At 42.8% G+C, this 27,534-nt stretch overlaps 1 protein-coding gene across 3 annotated transcripts in view; it reads left to right on the forward strand.

Moving 5' to 3' along the window:
* Positions 1–27,534, forward strand: part of FAM81A (family with sequence similarity 81 member A) — a 92,650-nt gene that overhangs the window by 24,661 nt on the left and 40,455 nt on the right. For 2 of the 3 annotated variants that reach the window (XM_036303298.1, XM_036303308.1), the window contains 2 exons: positions 10,892–10,993; positions 12,238–12,508. In XM_036303298.1, the coding sequence (XP_036159191.1) occupies positions 10,974–10,993; positions 12,238–12,508 (291 nt within the window). In that variant the 5' untranslated portion in view covers positions 10,892–10,973. The remainder of the gene's footprint in view (positions 1–10,891; positions 10,994–12,237; positions 12,509–27,534) is intronic. The other variant, XM_036303291.1, reaches the window with a different exon arrangement.

Here is a 27,534-nt window from a genome sequence, read left to right on the forward strand (position 1 = left end):
CCCTCACCATACAGTCAAGCACGTCATCATTCTAATAATGGAAGGCTCCGTGCTGGCGTCCCAGCTCTGTCCAGTATGACTTTCTTTGGTGATGCAAACATTTGATATCCGCCCAGTCCAACATGGGAATCCCTAGCCACATGCGACTGCTGAGCGTGTGAAATGTGGCCAGTGTCACTGAGGAATTGAGTCTCTAATTTTTGTCGATTTTAAATGAATTCAAATCCAATCTAAGTAGCCCCGTGGGCTCCTGTATGAGGCAGCAGTTCTGTGTTGTGTGAGGCCCCTGTGTTGACTGCCCCCAGCCTCCTTCCTGTGATTGCCTCACCCTCACCCTCACCTTTCTGTTGAAGCTGCTTTCTTGTCTTGCCCCTGGGGAGGGGTCCTGGCTGCGGAGCTGAGGCCCTTCCCCACCTTGGTTTCTGCCCCTGTGTCTGCCTCTGGCAGTCGCTGTCCTCTGGAGCCTCTCTCTTTTCTTGTCTCTGGTTCTCCAGGTGCGACTCAGACCTCATTTCTCCCCTTCACCCTCCTGACTTCTGAACGTAGGATGATGTGGGATCCTGGGCGCCTTTTTCTCTTCCTTTCCTCTCAGCCAGCATTCGTTGTTAAGGGACAGTTATCTGGTGCCGTACTGGGCACCGTGGTTCACTTGTATTATGTCCTGTAGCCCTCGCTCCAAATCTGTGAGGCAGATGGTCCTATCGTTCCTGCTGTGTAGGTGAGGACACTGGGGCAGGGAGAAATGAGAACAGCTTAAGGAAGGCACAGTTAGGGACCAGGCCTGAGAGTGGCAACATGACCTCAGAGCCCTGCTTTTAACCAGGTTGTACTCAGGCCTCCCAGACGCCTTCCAAGCTACATGTCTGGCTCTGCCCTCCCCAAATTCCATTCAGAATCGGATACCACAAGCCTATTTGTCTCGAAACAGCTCTTCACCCTAGCTTCCTTAATCATTTTCCCCGGATACCTTTTGCCCCAGTTCTACAGTGTTAACTATTTACCACACTTGCTTTATCCTTCCCGCTCTTTGACATTCTCCCTCTCTACACACGTGTTTAGACATATGCATACCTGCGTATGTTCTTGTAATCTTTCTTGAACCATTTCAGAGTTACTTGTAGACATGGTCCTCTTTACCTCCCCACTTCTAGCACTTCAGTGTATATGTCCTAAAAAAAGACAAGGACATTTTCTTGCATAACATGTATCCAAAATCAAGAAATTAACATGGATTCTGTACAGTTGTCTAATCTACAGATTTATTCAGGTGTCACCAATAGTCAGAAGAATGTCTTTTATAGCAAAAAGGGGGTAAATATTTTTTAAAAAGTCTCTTCCTGGCCCAGAACCCAATCCAGGATCTTGTGCTGTGTTAGTTGTCGTGCCTCTTTAGTTTCCCGCCATCTAGCGCTTTCCTCAGTTGTCCTTTGTCTTTCATGACCTTGACACTTTAGAAGGGTACAGGCGGGTTATTTTGTGGAGTACCCTTCAACTTGTGGTCTTTGGGTACTTTCTCACGATAGATCCAGGTTATCCATTATTAGGGAGTCGGCCTGTAGGGGAGATACTGTGTCCTCAGTACCTCATTAATGGTTTTTGTGCTGGCATTCTTCTCTGTAACCTGCTCTCGATCACTTGGGTTATTCTGACTTTTCTCCTCTTCTTCACCCTCCCACATCCAGTTGGTCATTGAGTGTTGAGGTGTTGTGGCGCTTGCACCGTCTCCCTCAAAATGTCCCTTCCTGCCTGGCCAGTGTGGCTCAGTGGTTGAGCATCGACCTGTGAACCAGGAAGTCACGGTTGGATTCCCGGTCAGGGAACATGCCCAAGTTGTGGGTGTGGTCCCCAGTAGGGGTTATGCAGGAGGCAGCCCATCAAAGATTCTCTCTCATCATTGATGTTTCTCTCTCTCTCTCTCTCTCTCTCTCTCTCTCTCTCTCTCTCTCTCTCTCTCTCTCTCTCCCCCTCTCTGAAATTAAAAAAATAAAACAAAAACACATAAAAATATTTTTAAAAAAGGTCCCTTCCTTTCCGGTTCTACTGTCCCGCTCCTGTTCCAGACTGTTGTGGAGTCCAGGCCTCTGAGCACAGCCCCAGTCTCAGCTTTGTCTTTCACTGCTTACCAATAGGAACCCGTGTACGTGGTAATTTGCACTAGTCAATACTTCCTCTACTTTGTCACCTGCCTTGCATTTACCTAACCCACCCCTTTAAATATCCAGCTCAAACACCTGCTGCTCAAATGCTTTTCTTGATGGCCAAGTTCAAACTGAGCCTGCCTTTCGTTCAGAGGCAAAGCCTGGTGTGTAGCACTCACGTGGCCTGTGCCAGCCTCTCCAGCTTGCATTGTGGTCTGTTTCATTTTCCTGTTGAACTGAAGCTCCTCAGTGCGGGGGCTGTGTCTTGCTCAGCACGGTAGAGGCCCTGTGAGTACTTGTTGAGTGCACGGAATTACTTGATTAAAATCATTGAGCACATGCACAGGATGACCATAGAGTGGTCTGCTAGCACCGGGTACGTGACGGTGGGTGTGAGACCCATGCCTTCCTCCAAAGGAAGGAGGAGGAGGAGGATGGTGATTCAAAAATAGGGCCTTTTAGCCAAACGATGGGTGATTCAAAAAGGTATTTCCATGTTGTAAGCGGAACAAAGGATTTCCCCCTGGTGACACCTTAATTTGTATAATTGTGTCAAAACAAAGAAACCACATATTTGGTTTAAAAGAAGAGAGTAGAGAAATCTAACACAGTGTATTAAAAATGGCCCATCTATTTCTCCACATCCGAAACGAGCAGCTGAATGTGTGAGGAGCCGTGTCTCAGGCTCACGTCCTCCCTTCAGAGCCCCGGCCACCTGTCTCTCTCACTGTCTGGCCCACTCTCTGCTCTGCCAGCAGCCACCTTCCTTCCCCAGCCTCCTTCACGCTTTCTCCGCTTCTTCATTTCACTCTTTCTGCCTGTTCCTTCTCTCAGTGCCTCTTCTGTTTTCCTCCCTCTCCTTATATTGATGACTTTATTATTATTATTATTATTATTATTATTATTATTACTTTTTAGCTGTGGTTATGTGCCATGGGTGTTTTTTTTCTTTTCTTTTCTGTTTTTTAATCCTCACCCAAGGACATGCTTAGAGAGAAGGAGGAAGGAAGGGAGGGAGGGAGAGAGAGAGAAAGAGAGAAAGACAGATGTGAGAAACATCGATTAGTTGCCGACTGGGGATCAAACCCGCAACCCAGGCTTATGCCCTGATGGGGATCGAACTGGCAACCTCTTGGGTGCCCGGGCGTCACTCAACCAACTGAGCCATTACAGCCAGGGGTTTCTAACATAAAAGCAGGTGAAAGAAGAGAAAACAGTTGCTTTTCATTACTCTGTGGTCTTTTGTTGATTCCCCCCTCCCCAGGGGTCCATGATTCTTGTATGTTAAAAACGTAGTTATCAGTGACAATGAAACAGTGTATTTGATTAGCTTGCGGGCACACCAGGAGAGTTACTGGGAATGTGCTGGCTGACAAACATCAAAATGTGCTGGCCTGAATTTTTCAGTCTGTGTTCAGGTGCAGTTGGCATTTGCGATCAGAAGTCAGGGTGGCACGCTGTGGAGGTTATTGGAACGACAGTTCTCCTGAAGACGTGCCCGTCCTTGCTGGCTGGCGGTCAGCTTTTTCCCCCTTAAGAATGCTTTTGTGCCGATAACATCTTCTCTGGGTAGAGCAGCGCCAGAAGTGAAGGCAAGAGAGTCTGCTGCTTAGCCGAGTGAGGCTTAAATAAAAAGCCTGTTTGTGTGGGCGAGAATGTGTGGGGGCTGCTGCCGCATTCTGGAATTCTTAAAATTATTTAACCGGGAAGATGTTATTCAGAAACCCCTGGTGCCTTCAGCTTGTTTTTGTTTATTTCAGGTTTCTTTGCTCCCCATTTTTAATTATCTCTCGGAGGACTCAGGAGGCCTCCCCTGCTCGCTCTAAAATTGTTATAAAATTAATGCATTGGACTCAAGCTGTTATTACAAATAAAGGAGTCTCTCATGGACTCCCGGGTTTTCAGCAGAGAAGTCCGGCCCCTCCTACTGTGTATGAGAAAAAGGGCGAAGGCTGGAGGCTGGGTCTTTCTTCCAAGCCCAAATCCTGAGCTTTTCAAGTAGAAAGTCATATAGGGAGAACCCCAAAGTCACAATTTGCAGTCTACCTGCGTGAGTATACAAAGTCATGCCTCCCTTCTGGGTGAGCCTTGGTGCACCTGGGGGTGTTGGTAGTTTAGGAGGTAGTTTGCACCAGCTTTTAATATTTCTTCTGTTCTAGCTGATGCATTTGCAGATTCCCTTTTCAACATTTGGTCATGTGTCTTCCCTAATGCTGGAAAGAAAAGTTGCCAAATATAGCTGTTGATCATAATAAAACACCCTAACAGTAGTATTAAGACACTTCTCTTTTGGTGCGTGTGCACGCATGTGTGAGCGCCTGTGCAGGGCAACCTGAAGCCGTCTGCCAAGCTCACAGCTGGAGGGGACCTTGAGTCAGCCATCGATATGTCATTTGGGCAGAACAACTCAGTAATTAAAACAACGGGCCTGACCAGATTAGAAAAACAAGCCAATGAACCAACATTTAGGGGTGCCTGTGAAGAGATGCTGTGCGGGGTTACATAGGGGTTACAGATGCATATGGTATGCAGCCCCTGCTGTCCCAAAGCAGCTCAGTTGGGAGGCATAATCCATGAAAACTTCAAGTAACAATAGAAGACTTAAATAGCATTTCAAAATAGCTGTTATTAATAGATGGGAACAAAATCCATTCTGTTTTTTTTTTTTTTTTTTTTTTTTTTTTTGTGTGTGTGTGTGTGTTTTGCAGGGGTTCTCTTAAAAACGTTAACATTATTCTAAGCTGTAGAATAGATTAAAACAACATCAATTGCCCTGGCCAGTGTTTGTCAGTGGTTAGAGCATTGGCCTGAGCACCGAAGGGTTGTAGGTTCAATTTCTGGTCAAGGGCACATACCTGGGTTGCAGGTTCAATCTGGTCCTGGTCCAGATGCATGTGGGAGGCAACCAATCAATGTATCTCTCTCACATGGATGTCTGTCTGTCTGTCTGTCTGTCTCTCTCTCTCTCTCTCCCCCCCTCCATCCCTCCATCCCTTCCACTCTATCTAAAAATCAATGGAAAAAATATTTTCTGGTGAGGATTAACAACAACAACAACAAAAAAAAAACACACAGCAAAGCAACAACAACATCAGTGGCCAATGGGTTCTAGGAGTCTGGATGCTTCTAGCCCATTTGTGACCCCATCTGGACCTGATGTGTCTGTTGCAGGTTGACCTGATCCCATCAGTCATGCAGCAATCTCTGCGCTGGCTGGAAGGAGAGAGAGAGAGAGAGAAAGAGAAAGAAAGAAAGAAAGAAACATTGATGTGAGAGAGACAAATCGACTGGTTGCTTCCCACACGTACCCCAACATCTGGGCTGGGGATGGAAACTGCAACTGAGGTATATGCCCTTGACCGGGAATCGAACCCAAGACCCTTTGGTCCAAGGTCCGACATTCTAACCACTGAGCAAAACTGGCCAGGGCTCTGACTTTCTTATCAGTCTAGAACAGGGGTGGGCAAACTTTTTGACTCGAGGGCCACAATGGGTTCTTAAACTGGACCGGAGTGCCGGAACAAAAGCATGGATGGAGTGTTTGTGTGAACTAATATAAATTCAAAGTAAACATCATTACATAAAAGGGTACGGTCTTTTTTTTTAATAGTTTTATTCATTTCAAATGGGCCGGATCCGGCCCGAGGGCCGTAGTTTGCGCACGGCTGGTCTAGAATCTTTGATTTTGGAATTAGTCCCTGGCCTCCGTTGCACAGCCCTCCTCCTCCTCCTTGTACTGAAAACAAATGATGTACCCAGACAACAGCTATTCACAGGGCAGAGCAATCCCACCCATTTGGCACGGGTGTGGTGGGGGAGCAGCGTTAAAGAGCACCACAAATCCAAGGAAGCATCCATTCATGGAGAGAGGGGTCCGGTGGTGGGTCAGATAGGAGAGGAAGGGAAGCCTGTGCGTACAGAGGTGCTGTGGTCGTCCTGTCCTTGACCTTGACCACACCATTATCTCTGCTGGCTCAGGTTCCAGTGCTCCTTATGTTGGGGAGGAGGAGGAGGAAGAGGGGAGGACATGACAAGGATGGAACTTAAAATTTTGCCAGGTGCTTTTAAATGCATTGTGTTAAAACGTTTGCACTACCTAAATTGTGCTGCCATGGCACAAAATTCTGGTTTCCAGGCTCTGATTATGGTTCTATCTAGTACTGTAAATCTCTGTTCCGATCTTGTTCTTTTTAACAAACCTTAACATTAAGCTAGCATGTAAATATTTTCTGTGCAGCTTCATAGCTTCTGTAACCGTTACTTCAAATAGCCATTCTTCTGAGTGGATGTGCCATGTTTTGTTAACTACTCTTTCATTGTTGGACATTTAACCAATAGCCATTTGTGAACATATCATGGTTTATTCACCCATTTGCCTAATGACGGGTGTTCCGTCCTCTCTAGCCCACTTTTTCGCTCTTGGAAACAATGCTGCCTTAAGTATTCTTGTGTTTCCTTGTGAACATGTTTGAGAAGTTTGGGGGGAACTTCTCAGCACTGGAATTATTGCGTCACGGGGTTTGGGCACCTTTAGCTTTTCTAGATATTGAAGATTGCTTTCCATCGTGGTGGTGCCGATTCCCATTCCCACCTGGTGTTCCCCTTGTTCCATATATGTTCCTGTCAATTCGTGGTCTTGCCACTCTGCATTTTGGCCAGCCCGATGGGATGAAATGGTATCTTGTGACAAATTAGATTTATTTTATAATTTGCTTCCCCTGCTAGAACAGAGCCACTGTTATTAGGAAAAAAATAGTTCTTACTCTGTCTTCAGTATTCTTTTGGCATCTGTGTTACTTTCAACAATAAAGGTAAATTAAAAAATTATTTTGAGCCCTAGCCAGTTTGGCTCAGTGGATAGAGCGCCAGCCCAGGATTGAAGGGTCCCGGGTTCAATTCTGGTCAAAGGCCCACACCTCAGTTGCAGGTTCCCCATCCCTGGTTGGGGTGTGTGCAGGGGGCAACCAATCGATGTGGATGTTTCTGTCTCTCCCTCTTCCTTCTACTCTCTCTAAAAATCAATGGAAAAATAACCTCGGGTAAGGATTAACAACAACAAAAATGCTCTTGAGATGTTTTCTAAGCGAGACAATTATTTAGAAGTCTATTAAGTGACTTAAAAGTTAGATCATAAAATAATTAAACATTTTAAAATAAATTAAAAATATTCCTAGTAAGCTGCATTATATATGCCCTACATCAGTAACTTGGTGTCAGAATCCCATCTGACAACAACCACCAGCTGAGTACAATGACTGGCACCTGGCTGGTCGCTACTGTATTCTTTTGGTTAAGAATAAGTCACAGGTCACACCTAACTCAAGGGGAGGGGATCACACAAGGTGTGAACTCCAGAACACGGGGATCATTTTATGTAAGAGTCTGTCCCCCACGATGGAAACCATGTTGTGATCATCACATTTCAGTGACATGGGTTTAGATATTCATCTCTGTTCGGACCCTTAGAGATGATCAGATTTCAGGAGACTGACTTACGCAAGCTAGGTTCCCATTGAGGTGTAATTCCAGTTGTTAATTCACGGTGAGAACAGTAGCTGCAGGTAGACTGGGTCTTGAGTTTGCTGATTGCCCCATGCTCCCTTTTGATGCACAGCCACATGGGAAGCTAAATGATGTGCTTGGTGAGTGTGGGCTCAGGGCAAGAGTTGTGAGTCGGATTATCTTAGTGGGTAGTGTCATTGGACCATGGGAGCGCACTCATCTCTCTCCATTAGAGTCAACTGGGGAAGGGGAATCGGTAAGAGTGGCCACGAATAAGGCTGGAAGAGTGGGTTAGGCCAGAGTGTGCTGAGAGTAAAGCAAGTAGAGATAGTGTTGAGTGTGGAGGAGAAAAGGTGTGGATCTATCTTTCTGTTCTCTACTTTGGAAAATCTTACCCATTCTCATCAGTGCTTCCCTGACCTCGCTGCTACCCAAGAAAAATGAGGCCCTCTCTTTTTTTCCTCCCTATGTAGCTTTTTATGTTAAAAAACTCTAATTTAAGGTATAATTGACGTATAACATTATATTAATTTCAGGTGTACAACATAATGAATTGATAGTTATATGTATTGCAAAATCACCACAATAAATCTAGTTGACATCTGGCATTATGATGAAAATATTTTCTGTGTGATGAGAACTTTTAAGATTGACTTTCTTAGCAACGTTCAGAAAGCAGTACAGTATTGCTACCTATAGTCACCATGCTGTACATTACATCCCCAGGACTTATTTTATAACTGGAAGTCTGTACTTTTTGACCACCTTCACCAATTTTGCACCCACCAAACCCCACCTCTGGCAACTACCAACCTGTTCTCTGTATCTATGAGCTTGTGTTTCTTTGTATTTTTGTTTTTAGATCCCACATATAAGTGAGATTGTATAGTAAGTGTCTTTCTCTGCCTGACTTATTTCACTTAGCATAATGCTCTCGAGGTCCATCCATGTTGTCACAAGTGGTAGGATGTTTTGTTTTGTTTTGTCAATCCTCACCTGAGGATATTTTTCCATTGCATTTTCAGAGAGAGTGGAAGGGAAGAAGGGGGAGGGAAGGAAGGAGGGAGGGAAGGGAGGGGGAGAGAGAGAGAGAGAGAGAGAGAGAGAGAGAGAGAGAGAGATTGGTTGCCTCCTGCACGCACCTGAACTGGGCTGGGGACCTACACTCAACCTGCAACCCAGGTATGTGCCCTTGACGGAGAATCAAACCTGTGACCCTTCGGTCTGTGGGCAACGCTCTAAACACTGAGCAATGTCAGCCAGGGTGCAAGTGGCAAGATTTCATTCTTTTTTATGGCTGAGTAAAGTTTTATTCTGTGTATATAGCACATTTTCTTTATCCATTCATCAGTCAACGGCCACTTAGGTTGCTTCCATATTTTGGATATTGTAAGTAATGCTGCACTAAACGTGGGTTGCACATATGCTTTCCAGTTAGTGTTTTCTTCCCAGGTGTTTTTGTTCACGTGGTTCCTAAGCCACGACCCCATTAGTCATCTTGGTTGGTTTAGATGTCTACCTTTCTCTGTAGGCTGTGAAGCCCTTGAGGCAGGGGGTGTGTTGGATAGTGTTGGAGTGTGGAGGAGAAAAGGTGTGGAACTTTCTCTCTATTCTCTACTTTGGAAAAAATCTTACCCGTTCTCATCAGTGCTTCCCTGACCTCGCTGCTACCCAAGAAAAATGATTAGATTATTGTCTACATAATAGATACCAAATAACTATTTCGTAGGTTGGGTTATTCTGTGGATTAATATCTCAACTAAGGTATTTTACAGCTTTAAGATGATAAAGATTATATAAACAGCTTCTTCACTGTCCTAATTTTAAGTAGTAAATGGCAGAAATTATTTATATTTTTAAAAATATTTTTTATTAATTTTTAAAATATATTTTATTGATTTTTTTTACAGAGAGAAAGGGAGAGGGATAGAGAGTGAGAAACATTGATCAGCTGCCTCCTGCACAACCCCACTGGTGATGTGCCTGTAAACCAAGGTACATGCCCTTGACCGGAATCGAACCTGGGACCCTTCAGTATGCAGGCCGACGCTCTATCCACTGAGCCAAACTGGTCAGGGCTATTTTTTATTAATTTTAAAGAGAGAGGAAGGGAGAGAGAGAGAGAAACATTGATGAGAGAGAGAAACATCGATTGGCTGCCTCCTGCATGCCCCTTACTGGGGATGGAGCCCGCAACCCCGGCATGTGCCCTGCCCAGGAATTGAACCAGCACCCTCTTGGTGCATGGGATGTTGCTCAACCAACTGAGCCACATGGGCAGGGCAGAAATTATTTATCTTTGCTGAAGAGCTTCTTTGGCATCATAGCTTGTTTAGCATGAATCCCTTTTTTTCTTTAATGCAATTTATGTAAACTTGAAGTTCTGTATCTAGGAAAGTGAAATGTTCACATTGCAAAACTAAAAATAACATACTGGGGAGATGATGCCAAAACAATGGTTTCAATCAGAAATGCTTTCTGAATCGAGCATCTAATGAGAACTCATTACTGAATCAGATCATGGTTAGTAGGCATTCATTGTTTTAAGCCAATTAATAACAGTTTTTGAGAAACCTAAGTAATGAAATATTTTTAAAACCTTCTAGTTTTGCTCAGATTTCTAATGCGTTGTGATGATCAAATGTTCCTTATATGCAAGATGTAATATGAATGATTATATCTTACAACAGAGTTTTAATGAAGAACATTATCCTCATTCTCTTAGTGGATCGACAGATTTCCTCAAATCAGATCCCACTGCTCATAAATTGTTTCACTTAAGATTCATTTAGAAGCAAGTGCTTTTATTTTGCTGTATAATTTACTAAGTTTGCTGAGATCAGATTTACTAAGGAAGCTTTCTGTAATTTCTAGGGAGAAGTACAAGCTTGAATAAGCCAGGTACAGAAACTGTCTTGTTTCTATAAAAGTGATTTCTGAAGCTTGAAATACAGATATGGGATGAAGAAACTTCAGGAAACTACATTTAACAGTTCTTGTTAGTCTGTCTCACCAGGCTTAGTGATATTAATTTCAGGAACATTTGACTTTGCTGGATTCTTTTCTCCTTATTTGGAAACATTTTCTGTTTATTGCACACATACTATTAAGTCATAGGTCTTTCATAATATAATTGATCAGTGTGTCAGCATAATTTATGGTCCACTTAGCAACTTAATAATACGCTTTAGAGATCATTTTAAGTTCTAGATATAAACTGTTAAATAATTTAATGCTTGTTTTTTCAACAGATGTGAATTATTAAAAAAAAAGAAAAATGGCCCAACGGAGCACTGTATTTCCTTCTCTTGTCACCAAGGAAAGGTATAATATATGGAAAACATGCATCTAAGGTATACTTTTTCTTTTCACCAATCCCATAGAGGCTGCTAGTGGGTGTGATGGCCTTTGTGAATGAGACTGTATTATAGCTGTTACATTATCCAAGAAGGATTTTGTTCAAGGGCAAGAGCAGTATGTTGTGTAGCCTCTCCAGCTTGCAGTTTGTCGGATCCTTTAGGCCACTCCATGACCACGAGAGGTGCAGACTTCACAGTAGCCCTGCAGTACGGGTGTACTTCTGGTCAACAGTAACATATAATTCTGGAGACTTGGGGGACTGAGGTCTCTGTGAGCCCTTTAAATCAGAAGTTGCAAATTGGGTGTCCATAGGCCAATATTGGCTCATGGAAATACATGGTTTGATTTGCTACATCACCTTAAATACTTTTTAAATTAGTTGTTATCACTTAAGAATCGGGAGATTTCTCATACAAGGCTGGATCTTCTGGCTCTTCTTGAATATCAGATGATCTGGAAAAGTGAACCTGGCATTCCCAGATGGTCACTCAGGGGTGGAGCAGAATTGTGGCTCCTTTTAGTTGAGGAATGCCCTTTCCAGTCCTCCAAAGCGCCCTCCCCCCCCCCCCCCCGCCTCCCTATTGCATCGTACGGTCTGCTTCACTCATTTATGTTACCTGCCTGACCCTTGTAGGCATTTGGGTTTGTAACCACTGCGTTACGGGGAGGAAGGAGGTGGGCATGTCAGGAGATTTTATTAATAAGCTTGATTTTTTTAAAAGATTTTTTAAAATTGATTTTTAGAGACAGGGGAAATGAGAGGGAAAGAGAGAGAGAAACATCAATTGCTGCCTCCTGCACATCCCCCTATCAGGGACTGAGCCCCCAACCCGGGCATGTGTCCTGATCAGGATTTGAACCGTAACCTTTTGGTGAACGGGAATGATGCCCAACCAACTGAGCCACACTGGCCAGGGCAATAAGCTTGGTCTTGATAACGGCTTATACTGGGAAGACATGTCAGTGTGCCCAGTTCCGCCAGCCTCTTGATTTTGGAGGTCGTGGAACCTGCTACCAGCACACTTGAGTTGCTGGGTACGATTGTTTAAAGATGCTTCCTGGCTCACGAAGGAAAGCCTTTGGGACAGAAACCCTGCTTACCACCCCCCCACCCCCCCTTCACTGAGCTTGTAGGGACAGACAATTTGCATTTTCTTCTCTGGGAAGTCTTGAATCTGGCTGTAACCGTGACCTCTTCCCTGATTAACAACCCCAGTAACGTGGCTCCTTCCCGCAGACGCGTCAGAACCATGCCCCGACACAGCCAGTCCCTGAGCATGGCACCCTACTCTGTGAACCTCATGGAGCAGCTGGAAGACAGGATCCTGTGCCACGAGAAGACAACGGCCGCCCTCGTGGAGCACGCCTTCCGAATTAAGGACGACATCGTCAACAGTTTGCAGAAAATGCAAAACAAAGGGGGAGGCGACCGCTTGGCCAGGCTTTTCCTGGAGGAGCACATCAGAAACATGACTGCCATCGTGAAGCAGCTGAATCGGGACATCGAGGTAAGGCGTGTGCGCCCGGCGGCTGTGTTCCTCGCCACAGACTCGTTCCACCGCTGGAGGTGGGCAAGTCCAGGGCCCCTGCCAGGCAGGACTGCCTTCAGACCAACGCTGTCTGTCCTGTCCTGTCTGTTCTGACGGATCGCCCAGGAAATAGCTTGAACAAATATCCTCGTTAAATTTATTCCAGTATTTGAGAGCAGTTACTGCCAGTGTTATTTTTGTTTAATCTAAATTTACTTCGCTGATTATTAAATCACTTTTCGGGTGTTTTTTTTTTGGCTCTCAGTGGAGAGCAAAACTAGTTAAATAGTTTCCCTGTAAAAATTCTTCATATCCCTGAAGACAGCTATTAAACCAATTACTAGGTCAGCCTTTGTTCTTCTGATTAAATATTTCTAGGTCATGATGATTATATATAATATAGTTTATTACTCAAACAACCTAGAGATTTGAATTGCTTCTTTGACTCCTCTTTTGTTGTTTTATTTTTCTCTGCAGTGAGCCCCATAAAAGGCCAATGTTGTTTATTTTTAGAGTTTGTAAATTTACCGCTATTTATTCAACCACAGGATCACATAATTTAGTTCAGAAACCTTAAGATCATTTAGGGCCCGGGTTCCATCGCTGAACGATATTAATATCCTTCACATGTAATTTTTAACTATATGAATAAAAAGTATATTGACTAGATTAAGGAAAACCTTTGTTTCAAGTCATAGAGCTGGTGTCTTAATTATACTTAGGAAATTAAGCCTCATTTTTGTGTGTGTCAGATTTGTATGTATGTATGTATGTATATATTTAACAGCCCTATTGAGGTATAATTTAAAAGCCACAAAGATTCACCCATTATAAGTGTACAACTCAATGATTTTTAGTAAATTTATAAAATCACACCCCAAAATTAATATAAGTCTATTTGCAATCAATTCTTACCTCTAACCTAGCCCCAGGTGAACACCAGTCTGCTTTCTGTCTCTATACACTTTGTCTTTTCCAGACTTTCCACGTAAATGGAATCTTATGAAGTGGTCTGCATCTGGCTTCTTTCACTTAGCATAATCTCTGTGAGATTCAGCCATGTTCTAGAATGTTCTTTTTATGTCTGAGTAGTAACCTATTGTATGGATATACCACATTCTGTTTGTCCCTTCATTATTTGATGGACATTTGGATTGTTTCCAATTTTTAGCTATTATGAATAAAGCTGCTGTGAACACTTGTGTACAAGTCTTTGTGTGGGCATATGTTTTCATTTCTCTTGGGTAAATTACTAGAAATGGAATCGCTAGGTCTTATAGTAAGCTTTTGCTTGACTTTTTAAAACACAGCCAAACAATTTTGCAAAGTGGCTATATCATTTTACAACTCACCAGTAATACATGAGGTTTCCAGTTTTTCCACATCCTCACCAACATTTGGCATTATCTGTCTTTTTAATTATAGTCATTATAGGGCATGTGTAGTGGTACTTGATGGTAGTTTTAATTTGAATTTCCCTAATGACTAATGACGTTGAGCACCTTTTCATATGCTTATTGGTCATTTGTGTGTTTTATTTGGTGAAGTGTATACTCAAGTCTGCTGACTATTTTTAAAAAGTTGATTTTTTATTGTGGTAAGATAGTTACCATTGCATCCGTTTTCAGTATACAACTCAGTGACATTAGTTACACACACTGTGTTGTATGCAGTCATCACCACTGTCCATTTCCAAAACATTTTGGTCATCCCAACTAGAAACGCTGTACCCATTAAACAGTAAATTGCCATTCCACTCTTCCCTCAGCCCCTGGTGACCTCTAAGTTACTTTCTGTCCCTGTGAATTTGCCTATTCTAGTATGTCATGTACATGGAATCACATGGTATTGTCCTTTTGTATCTGTGTTCAGGTTTCATCCATGTTGTAGTGTGTGTTAGAACCCATTTTTAAATTGGATTATTTGTCTTATTACAGGGGGGCCTTGACTTACAAGTTTAATTCGTTCTGCGACGGAGCTCGTAACTCAAATTACTCGTATGTCAAATCACTGTGACGTTCGCTGCGCCAGCTAGCGGTGGGGTATCTGAAGCTGGCTCGTAACCTGAATTTTAGCTCACAACTCAAAGCAAAAAATCGGCCGAGAGATGGCTCGTATCTCGAAAAACTCATTAGTCGGGACACTTGTAAGTCAAAGCCCCACTGTATTGAATTGTAAAAATTTCATGTATAGTCTAGATCAGGGGTGGGCAAACTTTATGACTCGAGGGCCACAATGGGTTCTTAAACTGGACCGGAGGGCCGGAACAAAAGCATGGATGGAGTGTTTGTGTGAACTAATATAAATTCAAAGTAAACATCATTACATAAAAGGGTACGGTCTTTTTTTGTTTTTAGTTTTATTCATTTCAAACGGGCTGGATCTGGCCCGCGGGCCATAGTTTGCCCACGGCTGGTCTAGATACAAGTCCCTTATCAGATATGTGATTTGCAAAATATTTTCTCCCATTCTGTGGATTATATTTTCATTTTCATTTTCTAATGGTGGTTTTTGAAGTGCAAAATTTTTAGATTTTAATAAATTTCAACTTACAGTTTTTTCTTTTATAGTTTGTACTTTTAGTTCTAAGTCTTAAGAACTGCTTAACCAAAGGTCACAAAGATATTCTCTTATTTTCTTCTAAAATTTTAGTCTTACTTCTTTACATTCAGTGATCCAGTATGAGTTAATTTTTATGAATTAGAGTAAAGGTCTAAGTTAATATTTTTACAGATGGGTAGCCCAGGAAAACCTATCACTTTCCTGTTTGCCCTTTGTTGAAAGCCAGTTGAGCATCCTATATAATAAAAGCCTAGTACACTAAGTGTCCAGCCGTTTGTTCGACCATTCAGCCAGTCGCTATGACACGCACTGACCACCAGGGGCAGATGCTCTGACCAGTAGGTTAGCTCGCTGCTGGGGTCCGACCAATTGGGACTGGGAGAGATGGGCCGGACATGCCCTGGAGCCCTCCCGCAGCCCCTCCCCAGTCCCGATGGTGCACCAGTGGGTCCCTCAGCCTGGCCTGCTCCCTCTTGGAATCCATGATCCCTCTGGGGGGGATGTCGGAGAGCCTGTTTTGGCCCTATCCCAGCAGGCCAGGCTGAGGGACCCCACAGGTGCACGAATCCATGCACCAGGCCTCTAGTAAAATATAAGGGGTTAATTCTGTGTTCCATTTTTTCTATGCCAATACCACATTGCCTTAATTTCTAGCTTTAGAGTACTTTTGAAATCAGGTAGTGTAAGTCCTTCAACTTTGTTCTTCTTGTCAATATTGTTTGGCCATGTTAAGCCCTTTGCATTTTCATATAAATTTTAGGATCAGCTTGTCAGTTTCGATAGAAAAACCTGCTGAGATTTTGAATGTATAGATTCAATTTGGGGAAAATTGCCATCTAAATAATATTGAGTCTGATCATTTTAAAGACCAATTCTTGGTTTTATTAATTTTTTTCTATTGCTTTTCTGTTTTCTACTCTATTGATTTCAACAACTCTTATTTCCTTTATTCCTGCTTGCTTTGATTAAGTTTGCTTCCCCCCCCCCCCCCCCAGTTTCTTAAGGTAGAAGCTTAGGTAATTGGTTCAAGATCTTTTTATCTGATAATGATGTTTAAAGCTAGAAAGTGTACTCTAAGCCTTGCTTTAGCTGCTCCCCATGAGTTTTGGTATGCTGTTTTGTTTTCATTAATTTAAAATATTTTAAAACTTTCCTTTGGATTTTGTTTTTGGCTTATGTGTTATTTAGAAATCTGTTGTTTAATTTTCAAATATTTGGGGTTTATTTTTGTTGTGGATCTGTAATTTAATTCTATGTGAACAGAGAATATACTTTGTATATTTTTTAATACCTTTAAATTTATTAAGATTCTTGTTCTATCAAATATCAAAATCTCCAACTCTCATTGTTGAATTGTCTATTTCTCTTTTCAATTCTCTCAATATTTTGGGCCTCTGTTGTTAGGTGCCCAACAGTTGTTCATAGAAAATAATACAATAATCTATAATAATAAAAGGGTAATATGCTAATTAGACCAGACGTCTTCTGGACGTCATTCTGGATGTCCTTCCTGATGAAGCCAGGGCCGGTGGGAAGCCAGCTCAGGTCCTGGGTGCCTGCAGGCAGCCCAAGGGAAGCCAGCCCACATTCTGTGTGCCTGCTGGTGGCTTGAGGGAAGCCAGCCCGGGTCCTGGGTGCCTGCTGGTGGCCGGAGGAGGGAAGCCCGGTTCCCGGGTGCCAGAGGGAAGCTGGTGCCGGCAGCTGGGGGAAGGAAGGCCTACTTTTGCACAAATTTTCGTGCATCGGGCCTCTAGTTAATAAATAATACAAGAATAAACTCTGTGTTTTGCCTACTCACAACTGTAAACCTACTTTTGGCCCTCCATTACATTTTTGTTGTATATATCCTCCTGATACATTCACTCTCTTTGTCTTAGTAATATTTCTTTTTTTAAATATATTTTATGGTGTGCTGCAGAATTTTATTTTTTAAATATGTTTTATTGATTTTTTACAGAGTAATATTTCTTAAAGTCTTATTTTGTTTGATATTAATATAGCTATCCAGCTTTTTTATGGCTACTGTTTGCATAATTTCCCTTTTTGAAAATTTTCACTTAGCTTATGCCTAAGTGAGGTCTTTGTCTACCACATGGTTACCAATTTTCACTCTTCTTTGAGATTCTCATGTATCTTTAGTAAGGACTGAGATTCACTCAGAATTATACCTTAATTGAAGTTCATTGGTCTTTAGGATTCTAAAACTTCTGGTCTCTACTTCTTATGATGTTTAAAAGGCTATGAGGGGACCTAGCCGATCTTCCTTGCGTCCGAGACTGGTGGCATCCATTGCAATTTCTTTTGGTCACAGCAATTTGATTTCCTTTTGGGATGTGTTTTTCTTTCATTGATTACAAACTGGATGGCTATTACTCAGCATGCCTTACCACCTGTTTAGGCAAAGAGGCTTGAAGTTCCTAACTCAGACCAGAACATTGAGATGCTCACTTCCTAGAACTTGAAACCTGAGCAGAACCATCATCCAAGACTGGAAAGGGCCTGAGCATCTTCCCTGCAGCAGCTGTGACTGCATGCGGGATACTGGCCAGTGGTTTTTGCTGCCTGGACCCTAGGAGGTGCCTTTTGTGTCTTTTTCTCAGCCAGATCCCCAGCTGCCCTGTTGATTGTGTGTACTTTCCCCCTATATCCTTCCAACACATTCCATTTCCCCCTCCTCCAAAGTTAGGTAAAGTCAGGTCCAGTTGCCTGAAACAAAGAACTCTAATGACATCCAAGGGGGCATAGAACATTTAAAATTAGCAGAGATAATTTACGTGTTTTTGGAAGGTGTGTGTCTGTATTTAGGATGATCTTTCCAGTTTTATATTTGGGTGCTAAAGCAGTTTTATCTCAGAGGTGGAGTCACTTGTCAACCCTAATTTGGCCCCTTCACAAAATTGAAGAACCCCAATTAAACATTTCAATTTTGAAAGGGGTTAGAGATAGTTTAGGGAGCCGATAGCTCTCCACACCCAGATCTAAAGAAGGAAATAGATAAAATCAAAGTGATTAGGGATAAATAATGATTCTCAGGTTCCCATCCTCAACCAATGGCAAAGTGTGTCATTAAAAAATGTAAACGCCCTATGTTGCACCTTAGAAAAAAGTGTGACCTCCCCATTCTCTCCATGCCCAGCATTTCCTGTGAGCACTCAGCTGGGTTCCCTTTGCTGAGGTGGGTGGGATGAGAGATGGGAGCCAGTCTATTCCTGCATTACTGCCCTCAGGTAAAAGCAGAGTGTGACTCTACCCTTCTACCCTTAGAAAAGCCTGGACTTGCTTTTTCGGTCAGCGTAAGAGGTGATCGTGTTTTAGCTGCAACTACGGAACTGGGGAATAATTACCCTTTTGGTAACTACAATGTACTAATCCAACAGTCAGAACTATTTTATTTTTTTTCAAAAAAAATTTTTATTATTGATTTCAGTGAGGAAAGGAGAGGGAGGGAGGGAAGGAGGGAGGGAGGGAGAAAGAGAGAGAGAGGAACATCAATGATGAGAGAGAATCATTGATTGAGAACTATTTTGAATATATAATATCTAGCTTCAGCTGAGCCCTCAAATGCTGTTTAATAGTTGCTTCCTCTAGGAAGCTCTCTCTGCCAGGCCCCCCTGCTCACTTCCTTTCCCTTAGTGTACTTGCCGCTGTTACCATAGCCCTTACTGAAGAGGACTGACATTGTGGGGTTTTTTACGAGTCTGTTTCCCTTGATAGATCGTGAGGTCTTTAAAATGAAAGGGACCTTGTCTGACTCACCTTTGCATTGTCCAGCACAATGTAAATGCCATGAATGCTTTCTTTCTTTTCTTTTTAGGACTTTTTGACATATTTATTTATTTTAATTTAAATTCGTTATTGTTTAAAGTATTACATAAGTCTCCTTTTCCCCCCATTGACCTCTCCCCTGCTGCCACCACCCCCTACCACATGCCCTCACCCCCCCCCCCCAACCCCCAGCCCCTGTCTGTGCCATGAATGCTTATTAAGTGAATACAGGCCCAATTCAGAGTGAGGCCAGTTGCAGATTTGCTGGGAGTAAAAAGGACTAGAAGAGACAGACCCTGAGGTCATCTGTGCAAACTGTGTTCCTTTTCAGATGAGGCATCAGAGGCCCAGGCAAATGAAGGGACTTGTCTGAGGTCTCCAGGCTTACAGTAAGTGTCAGTGCTGAGACTAAACCCAGGTTACTAAACCCTAACAATATGCTCCTTCTGCTTTTCTGCTTTCCCTTCTGGAAGCTCTTCCAGAACCCCGATCTTAGGTCACCAACTCCCAAATGGGACGGGCAGTGCTCTTCAGCCAGTCTTTGCTTTCTATGTATTTCTACCCCTTCAGGAAGAATTTCTTCATGAAACTAGGTAATTCTAGCTTTAGATCTCACTGAGTTTTCCTTGCCTCATCATCATTTTAATGGGAGGTCATTGCACAGCTTAGATAATTTGAGTCATTAGCAAACATACCTAGAATTCTAAAGTCATCAATCATTTAGGCTTTTGCTAATTATTTTTTAAAAAATTTTGTTGTTAACACAATTTTTCATTAATGTGTTTAGGATGATTTTTTAAAGCAATTTACAGTGCAACAAGTTTTAAGATAATTTTAAATCTGCTGTTTTTCCATCTGAAACACATTTTATGTAATGATTGCTCTTGCCTTAGCAGACTACACTCTTTCCCATTTACATATAATTTTTGCAGTGTACAGTTTTGCAATTGAAAAGATTATTTCCATTCTAGAGAGGGAAACTGAGTAAAATCTAACTCTGATAAAATTTTACACCTGTGAGCATTTACTTTTATGACTGGTAATAACTATGCATCATTATAAAGTAACAGAAGGAAGTTAGGAAGCTTAGTATATATGAAAAACTTACTATGTGGTTTTATATATATTATAAGCCTGAGTATGTTTACTCAAGCATAATACAAATTATGGTGCTTGATGAAACATCAAAATTGCCATATTGTAGCCAAACTTAAAAAAATGAAATCACAGTGTAGATTAAAATTGTGAAAGTACTAAATGGAAGTCTTTATCAGTAATATAAAATTGGGAGGTGGGTATCATGCAAATGTAGTATTTTCATGTTTAAAGTAAAGAGGTGTGAAGATGTTCAGATTGTATTTAAATGATGTGAAAAGTGTATATATACATTTTTGTCTGTAGATTCTTAATGAATTTCTTCTGTAAATTGCTTGTGGTTCAAAAATTATTTTTATTACTGGTTTACACATATTTTTCAGTTAACTCAGTAAATTTTATGGAGTATTTGTTTTATAAAAGTGTGTCTATGCAGGTGATTTTGTATAAAAAAAAACGTAAAACTAAAACCAGTCTTAACATATAGAGCTCACTCCAGGCTCCTGATAGAGCTAGTCAGATTAAGTTAATGTGAATACTACATCTTGGTAAATTTACCTAGAAAAGTCTTTCTAATTCTCTATCAGATGGCTCTGAAAACAGTTCTACACAGGAAGAAAAGTAAAATATTGTCAAACCACTAGTCTGTGAACCTCAGAAACTAGAACTAAGTCTCCATTTTTCTATTTTTAGCACCAACCAGTGTCTAACACATAGTAGGAGCTTAATAAATATTGCATAATCAGTGTCTCTAGGGTCCTTGGGACTACCAGAACCCTGTAATTATTGCCCATGTCCTATCAGAAGATTCCAGTGTCAAAGCAGATCACTCTTATGTCCTATTACACAGAAGGTGCTTGATAAATGTTGAATGAAAAAATACATTGTTTAAATACATTCCCACCGATTGTCTTCACTGTCAGTTTGCCTTGCAATGTGGAAAATGTCATCAATTATTTATCCCTCAGAAACTGTACACAAATTATCATCCTTATAAATTTAGAAGAGGTAGTGTAGTCGACTATGAATTTTGCATGTCTGGATTATCCATACTGTCTTACTTAAGCTCTTATCAATCCCTGGAAGCCAGATCCCGGTGAGCAATCCATAGCCCTTTGTTGGTGGTAAGCTTTTCTTTCCATGCCAATTGGGTGGTTTGAGGAAGTGGTTGAGACCTCACGCCCACTTAGAGCTTTCACTGTGTCTTTGGAGAGGTAGGCAGTGGGTCTGCAACCTGGCTGGCTAGAATCTGCAGCTGCTCCTGGTGCCCATGCTTCATAAGATCCCACTGGTTGGGGTGTTGGCTTTGACCTAGTTGGGTTATGGGAAACCATATCAAGCCTTTATCTAATTGATTAGACCAGTGGTTCTCAACCTTGGCTGCACATTAGAATCACCTGGGAATCTTTTTAAAATCCTGATTTCTGGGCCTCATCCTCCGGAAATTCTGTTTCTTTGTTATGGGGTGAGGCCACAACATTAGTAACAAAAAAACAGGATTTCCAGAAGATGAGGCCCAGAAATCAGGATTTTAAAAAGATTCCCAGGTGATTCTAATGTGCAGCCAAGGTTGAGAACCACTGCATTAGATTATACACACTTTGTTAGTTTAATAGCTTACACACGGGCATTCTGAACTCAAGTGATGAATGCTAAGTTGGGCTTTATGAACATGTTAAGGCAGAGGCGTGGACATTGATGGATAGATGGGAACTTGTACATTGTGCACTGTTGGTGAGGAGAGAGTCTTGGCTCCTGGACTTCTGTATTTTTCCTAAAAAGGGAATTTTGGCCTGTAGTTCAGCGATCATGTCATGTTGGAACAGGTATACCAGCAGAGGGACTTTGGTGATTATCATCTGTATTAGTAGGATTTTTCCAGAGAAACAGAGCCAATAGGATATATATAAACTTTATTATAAGGCATTGGCTCACATGATTATGGAGACTGAGAAGTTCTGCCATCTGCAAGCGGGAGACCTGAGAAGCTGGTGATGTAGTTTTTACTTTTTTAACATTTTTAAAATATATTTTATTTATTTTTACAGAGAGGAAGGGAGAGGAAGAGAGAGTTAGAAACATCAATGAGAGAGAAACATCTATCAGCTGCCTCCTGCACACACCCCCCCCCCCCCGGAGATGTGCCCCCAACCAAGGTACATGCCCTTGACTGGAATCGAACCTGGGACCCTTCAGTCCACAGACCGATGTTCTATCCACTGAGCCAAACTGGTTAGGGCTGGTGATGTAGTTTGAAGGCCTGAGAACTGGAAAGCTGATAGTGTAGATTCCAGTCCATGTCTGAAGACTTGGGAGCCAGAAGCGCTGAGAGCAGGAGAAAATCCATGTCCCAGCTCAGTCAGGCAGAAATCAAATCCCAGCTTCATCTTCAAGGATTGCATGGTGCCCATTCACTTTGAGGAAGGCCCTCTACTTTACTCAGTTCACCTATTCAAATGCTAATCTCTTCCAGAAACATCCTCACAGACACACCCAGAACTGTTTACCCAGCTCCCTGGGCATGCCATGGCTCAGCCACGTTGACATATAATTAGCCATCACATTATCCAAGTTCATTTTGTTTTAACTCTACCCACTCAACTTGGTTTGTCAAGTGGCTTGGCTCCAGGGGATGAAGCCAGCGAATTGAGTGGAATTTGAGTATTTGTTCAGTTCTGTTGATAGTTGTTTCAGTGTACATTAACTAATTGGTGTTCTGGTGTCGGCTTTGTCTCTGTACATTTTCACTAGTCCAAGTTCATTTTTGAGGACCTGATCACCTCCAGCACCAGCTAGCTATAGTCTCTGAGCCTTCAATGTAGAAAACCAAATCCTGGAACATGGAGTTAAGTGAACTGATGAATTACTCAGCTACCCACTGGGAACAAACAATTGTTAGAGGCACTGCGGCTACAGGAGGGACCCACACATTCAAGGCCGCTGCTGTTCATCTGAGCAGGGTTTACAGGAATGAACTCTAAGTAACCAAGGTGATTTCGGCCTGGGTCAGGACTCTGATAATATGATGGAGAATGATTGTGCAACAATTTTAGGAAGGGTAGTGGGGATGTAAGGTGATATGAACTGAGGCTAGAATGACAGAAGGGGCCAGCCAAGCCAAGGTTTTGGGGGAGGAGACACACGGGGACGAGATTGTTCCAGAAAGAGGGAACTGCAGGTTCCAAGGCCATAAACAGGAAGAAGTTCGGCAAGTTTGAGGGGCGGGAAGGGAACCAGTGGGACTGTTTGTCATGAGCCGGGAATATGACCGGATCGTTAGCCTCAAAGGCTGTGATGGGAAGTTAGGCAGTTGGAAATAGGAAGTCATGATTTATTATTAAGCAAAGGAATTGAATGCATTCACACTCTTGGTGCTGGGGATATAGTTGTGGATAAAACAGATACTAGTAAAATATCTTGCCGTTGCATTGCTTACAGACGGATTTATGTTTCAAAAAGATCATCTGGCTACAGCATGAGAAGGGATTGTAGGGGAGCAAGAATGGAGGCAGGGGGTTGGGTTGGGCGGTTCAGGGTGAGAGGACTGCAGCTTGGATTGAGGGAGTCACCTTGGAGAGGGAGGGAGGTGGGTGGTCTGGACCTGTTTTGGAGATAGAGCTGGCTGGACTTCCCCATGCTGGAGGTAGGAGACTTGTGTTTAGGACTGGGCAGGCTCCAGGGCCCACTGAATGTCCCAGTAAAAATGCCAGGAAGGCAGTTCGGTCTATGGGCTGGGACCCAAGGGAGATACTGTCCTCTGCGGCCCTTCCCTGCGGGAGTGGGCCTTTCTCCAGCTAACACTGGAGTTACACTTTCATCTCTAAATCCTCACGTCTGGGAGGCGTTGGAGAAGGAGAAACATGGAGAGCTGTGTCTTTCCTGGTCATTCCTAGGCAACGCGCGCCTGAGTGGGTGAGTGAGGCCCCGGCGTGAGGCCTGGGCCTTTCGCATGAATGGGATGTAGTGCTGTGGGGCTCCCAGGGGGTATTGTTCTTTACTGCCGTTGGGAAGGGAGCTTCTTTAAAGACAGGCCATGTCTTAGAGAAAATAAATGAAGACTTGGGACTTTGCTTTTTGGAGGTGGCTGGCCTCTTCTCCCTGCCTGTGTGAGGGTTTAGGCTGCTGTAGGGGTTTAGGCTACCTGCTTACCATCCCGAGTCTTTCTTGCTGCAGCTGAGCTCCCTGAGGGCAGGCCTGGTGCACAGCACGTGGTAGGCATGCAGAAAACAGATTCTTGAATTGAATTGAAAATGATGGAGAGTTGACGATACACTGAGGGCTGTAACCTTTTTAAAGTAAACATCATGATGATACATTGTTCCAAAGTGACAAATTAGGGAACTTACTGGCTGTACAGAGGGTTGCTTTATAAGACTTCATCATAGAATTCCTTTAAATAGTAAACTCTCAAATGCCTTCTATTTCCAGTTTTCAGTAATGTGAATATTGTGCTAAGGTCAGATATAATCCCTTTTTGTATTATTCAAAGAAAGCACTTCTAATACAATATGTTATTCATCTGAAAGTTAAATAGGCTTTTCTTATTTCTGAGCATTAAAACACACACACACACACACACACACACACACACACACACACACACACTTTTTTATCTGGTTATAAAAGTAATGTAAGCTCTTATAGAAAATACAAAAAGGAAGAATTAACCATAACCCCACTCTAGAGATAAGCTGGTTAAAATGTTAATATGCTGGTATTATTTTCTATATATCTTGTAACAGCTGGAACATGCTGTATATTTATTTTGTATCCTTTCTTTTTATCTCTCTCTCTCTCTCTCTCTCTCACACACACACACACACACACACACATACATACATACATACTAGAGGCCCGGTGCACAAAAATTTGTGCACTTGTGGGGGTCCCTCAGCCCGGCCTGTGCCCTCTCACAGTCTGGGACCCCTCAGGGGATGACGACCTGCTGGCTTAGGCCTGCTCCCCGGGGGATTGGGCCTAAGCTGGCAATCAGACATCCTTCTGGCAGCCCAGCAGCCCTTGGGGATGTTCACTTGCCAGCAGGGAGCAGACCTAAGCTGCAGTTGGACATCCTTAGCGCTGCTGAGGAGGCGGGAGAGGGTCTCACCACCACCGCTGTACTGGTAGGCCGTCAGCCTGGCTTGTGGCTGAGCAGAGCTCCCCCATGTGGGAGCGCACTGACCACCAGGGGGCAGACGCTTCTGCATCGAGCGTCTGCCCCCTGGTGGTCAGTGTGTGTCATAGTGACCAGTCATTCCCAGTCCTTCTGCTGTTAGGGTCAGTTTGCATATTACCCTTTTACTATATAGGATAGAGGCCTGGTGCACGGGTGGGGGCTGGCTGGTTTGCTCTGAAGGGTGTCCCGGATCAGGGTGGGGGTCCTACTTGGGTGCCTGGCCAGCCTGGGTGAGGGGCTGATGGCTGTTTGCATCTGGTCACATCCCCTTCAGGGTGGGGGTCCCCATGGGGTGCCTGGCCAGCCTGGATCAGGGGCTGATGGCTGTTTTCAGTCTGGCCACACCCCCTTTAGGGTGGGGGTCCCCACTGGGGTGCCTGGCCAGTCTGGGTGAGGGGCTGAGGGCCATTTTTAGGCTGGCCGGTGACTGAAGCTCTCAGCCTGTCCTTTTTTTCTTTTTTTTTTTTTTTATTCCTGGATTTATTTACCTTCTATAATTGGAACTTTGTTGCTGTCCTGCTCGCTCTAGCTCTGAGGCCATGGCCTGCTGAAAGCAGGTATCTGGGGTTTGTTTAGCTCCTATAATTGAAACTTTTTTGCTTTCGGAGCTGTTGCTTTCAGAGCTCAGAGCCGGGCCGCAGCAGGCGGGGAACCTTGGCTTCCTCCATCACTGGAGCAAGCAAGCCTCCTGCTCGCTTCAGCTGCATGGCTGCCGGCCACCATCTTGGTTGCCGGTTAATTTGCATATTGCCCTGATTAGCCAATGGGAAGCGTAGCGAAGGTATGGTCAATTACCCTTTTTGTCTTTTATTAGATAGGAGATATGTATATATATAGTTAATCCTCACCTGAGGATATTTTCCCATTGATTTTTAGAGAGAGTGGAAAGGAGGGAAAAACATCGATGACCAGAATTGAACCCAGGACCTTTCAGTCCGAGGGCAACACTCTATCCAGTGAGCCAAACCAGTTGCTGCATCTTTTTGCTTAATGTTAAATGGTACATATTTCTCTTGTTTTTAAAAGCCCTCCATGGACCAATTGCATAATAATGTGTTGTGTAGATAACCTTGTAAAATGCATGGTATGTGGATCACACTCTGCAGGCATTTTTGTGCCCATATTTTGTCATTTTTATTATTTCTTTTAAGATTCCAAGAACTAGTATTGCTGGGTCAAAGGTTATGAACATTATGAATATATTTTAATGGGTCACACTGTGGAAAAGTTGTATCAGAAGTGCATTTTTAATTTTTGATAGACATTTTGGTATTATAGGTTTAAAATATTTGCTTCTTTAATAGATGAAAATGGTATGATTTTAAAATTTTAAATAGACTTTATTTTTAGAACAGTTTTAGGTTCACAGCAGAACTGAGCAGAAAGCAGAGTCGCACGAGCCCCCTGTCCCCACACATGCAGCCTGCCCCCAGCAACATCACACCTCAGAGGTGCATTATGTGGCCTGGTTTTTATTTCCTGTTTCTTTGCTTATGAAAAAGGTAGAACTTAAAAAAAAATGTGTTGTTTCATGTTTTTTTTGCTTTTGTTTTGGAAAGTCTTGTTTGTTTTCTTTGCTTGGTGATTTTTTTGATTGAGAAACAACTCAAATGACATGATTGGTTCGAGCCTTCGCCATCTCTACAGTGTCTAATGCAGCGTTTCTCCAGGAATGGTCCATGGACCCTAACTTCATGTCTGGGCCCATTTCCTCACTGTGGTTCTCTGGGAGTGGGGTCTGGGAATTTGTGTGTTTAACAAGCCTCCTAGGGATCCTTCTGAGAACCACTGGTCTTAAGCCTTATTATAAACAAAGGTTGGAAGCATTACAAACAAAAAATAAGGATTCCTTTTTATCAACTATAGTTAATGAGTGTTGCTTCCTATTAAAAGAGAGTGCACAACAGTGCCTTTTCCTCAGTGGGAGAGTGTCAGGACCAGATTAGTCACATCTGAAGGATTTTTTTGTAAGAAAATGTTGGGATGACTAACGTTTAGTCATTCACAGGTGATTGTAACTGGCTTGCATTCTTCTTAATAGAGCAGGTTCATTCAGAAAAAGCTGGAAACTACAGCAAGTAGATAGGTCTAGCAGTTCCAAATTCTTTTCAGTGAAATATTTTCTTTATTGTCACTATCACTGTCACTCCATCGAAAGTGGCCCAACGCAAGTTTCCAATAAGGAAAACACAGAATCCTCACATTCTTAATTTCTGCGTTTTACCAGGAAGTTTCAAATTTCTAAAGATGTAGGTACGGTATGTGCATTTTCCGCACATCTGTTATCCTTAAAAGGGAGCACAAACACAGTTTACACAAGCATAATTATATCGTCCAGCAGGGCCTTCCTGTTCATTTGCAAATCGGACTGCCAGTATATGAGAAATCATCAAATTCCTAGAAATAA

Source organism: Myotis myotis, unplaced genomic scaffold, assembly GCF_014108235.1.
Source record: "Myotis myotis isolate mMyoMyo1 unplaced genomic scaffold, mMyoMyo1.p scaffold_m19_p_1, whole genome shotgun sequence".
Classification (NCBI taxonomy): Eukaryota; Metazoa; Chordata; class Mammalia; order Chiroptera; family Vespertilionidae; genus Myotis; species Myotis myotis.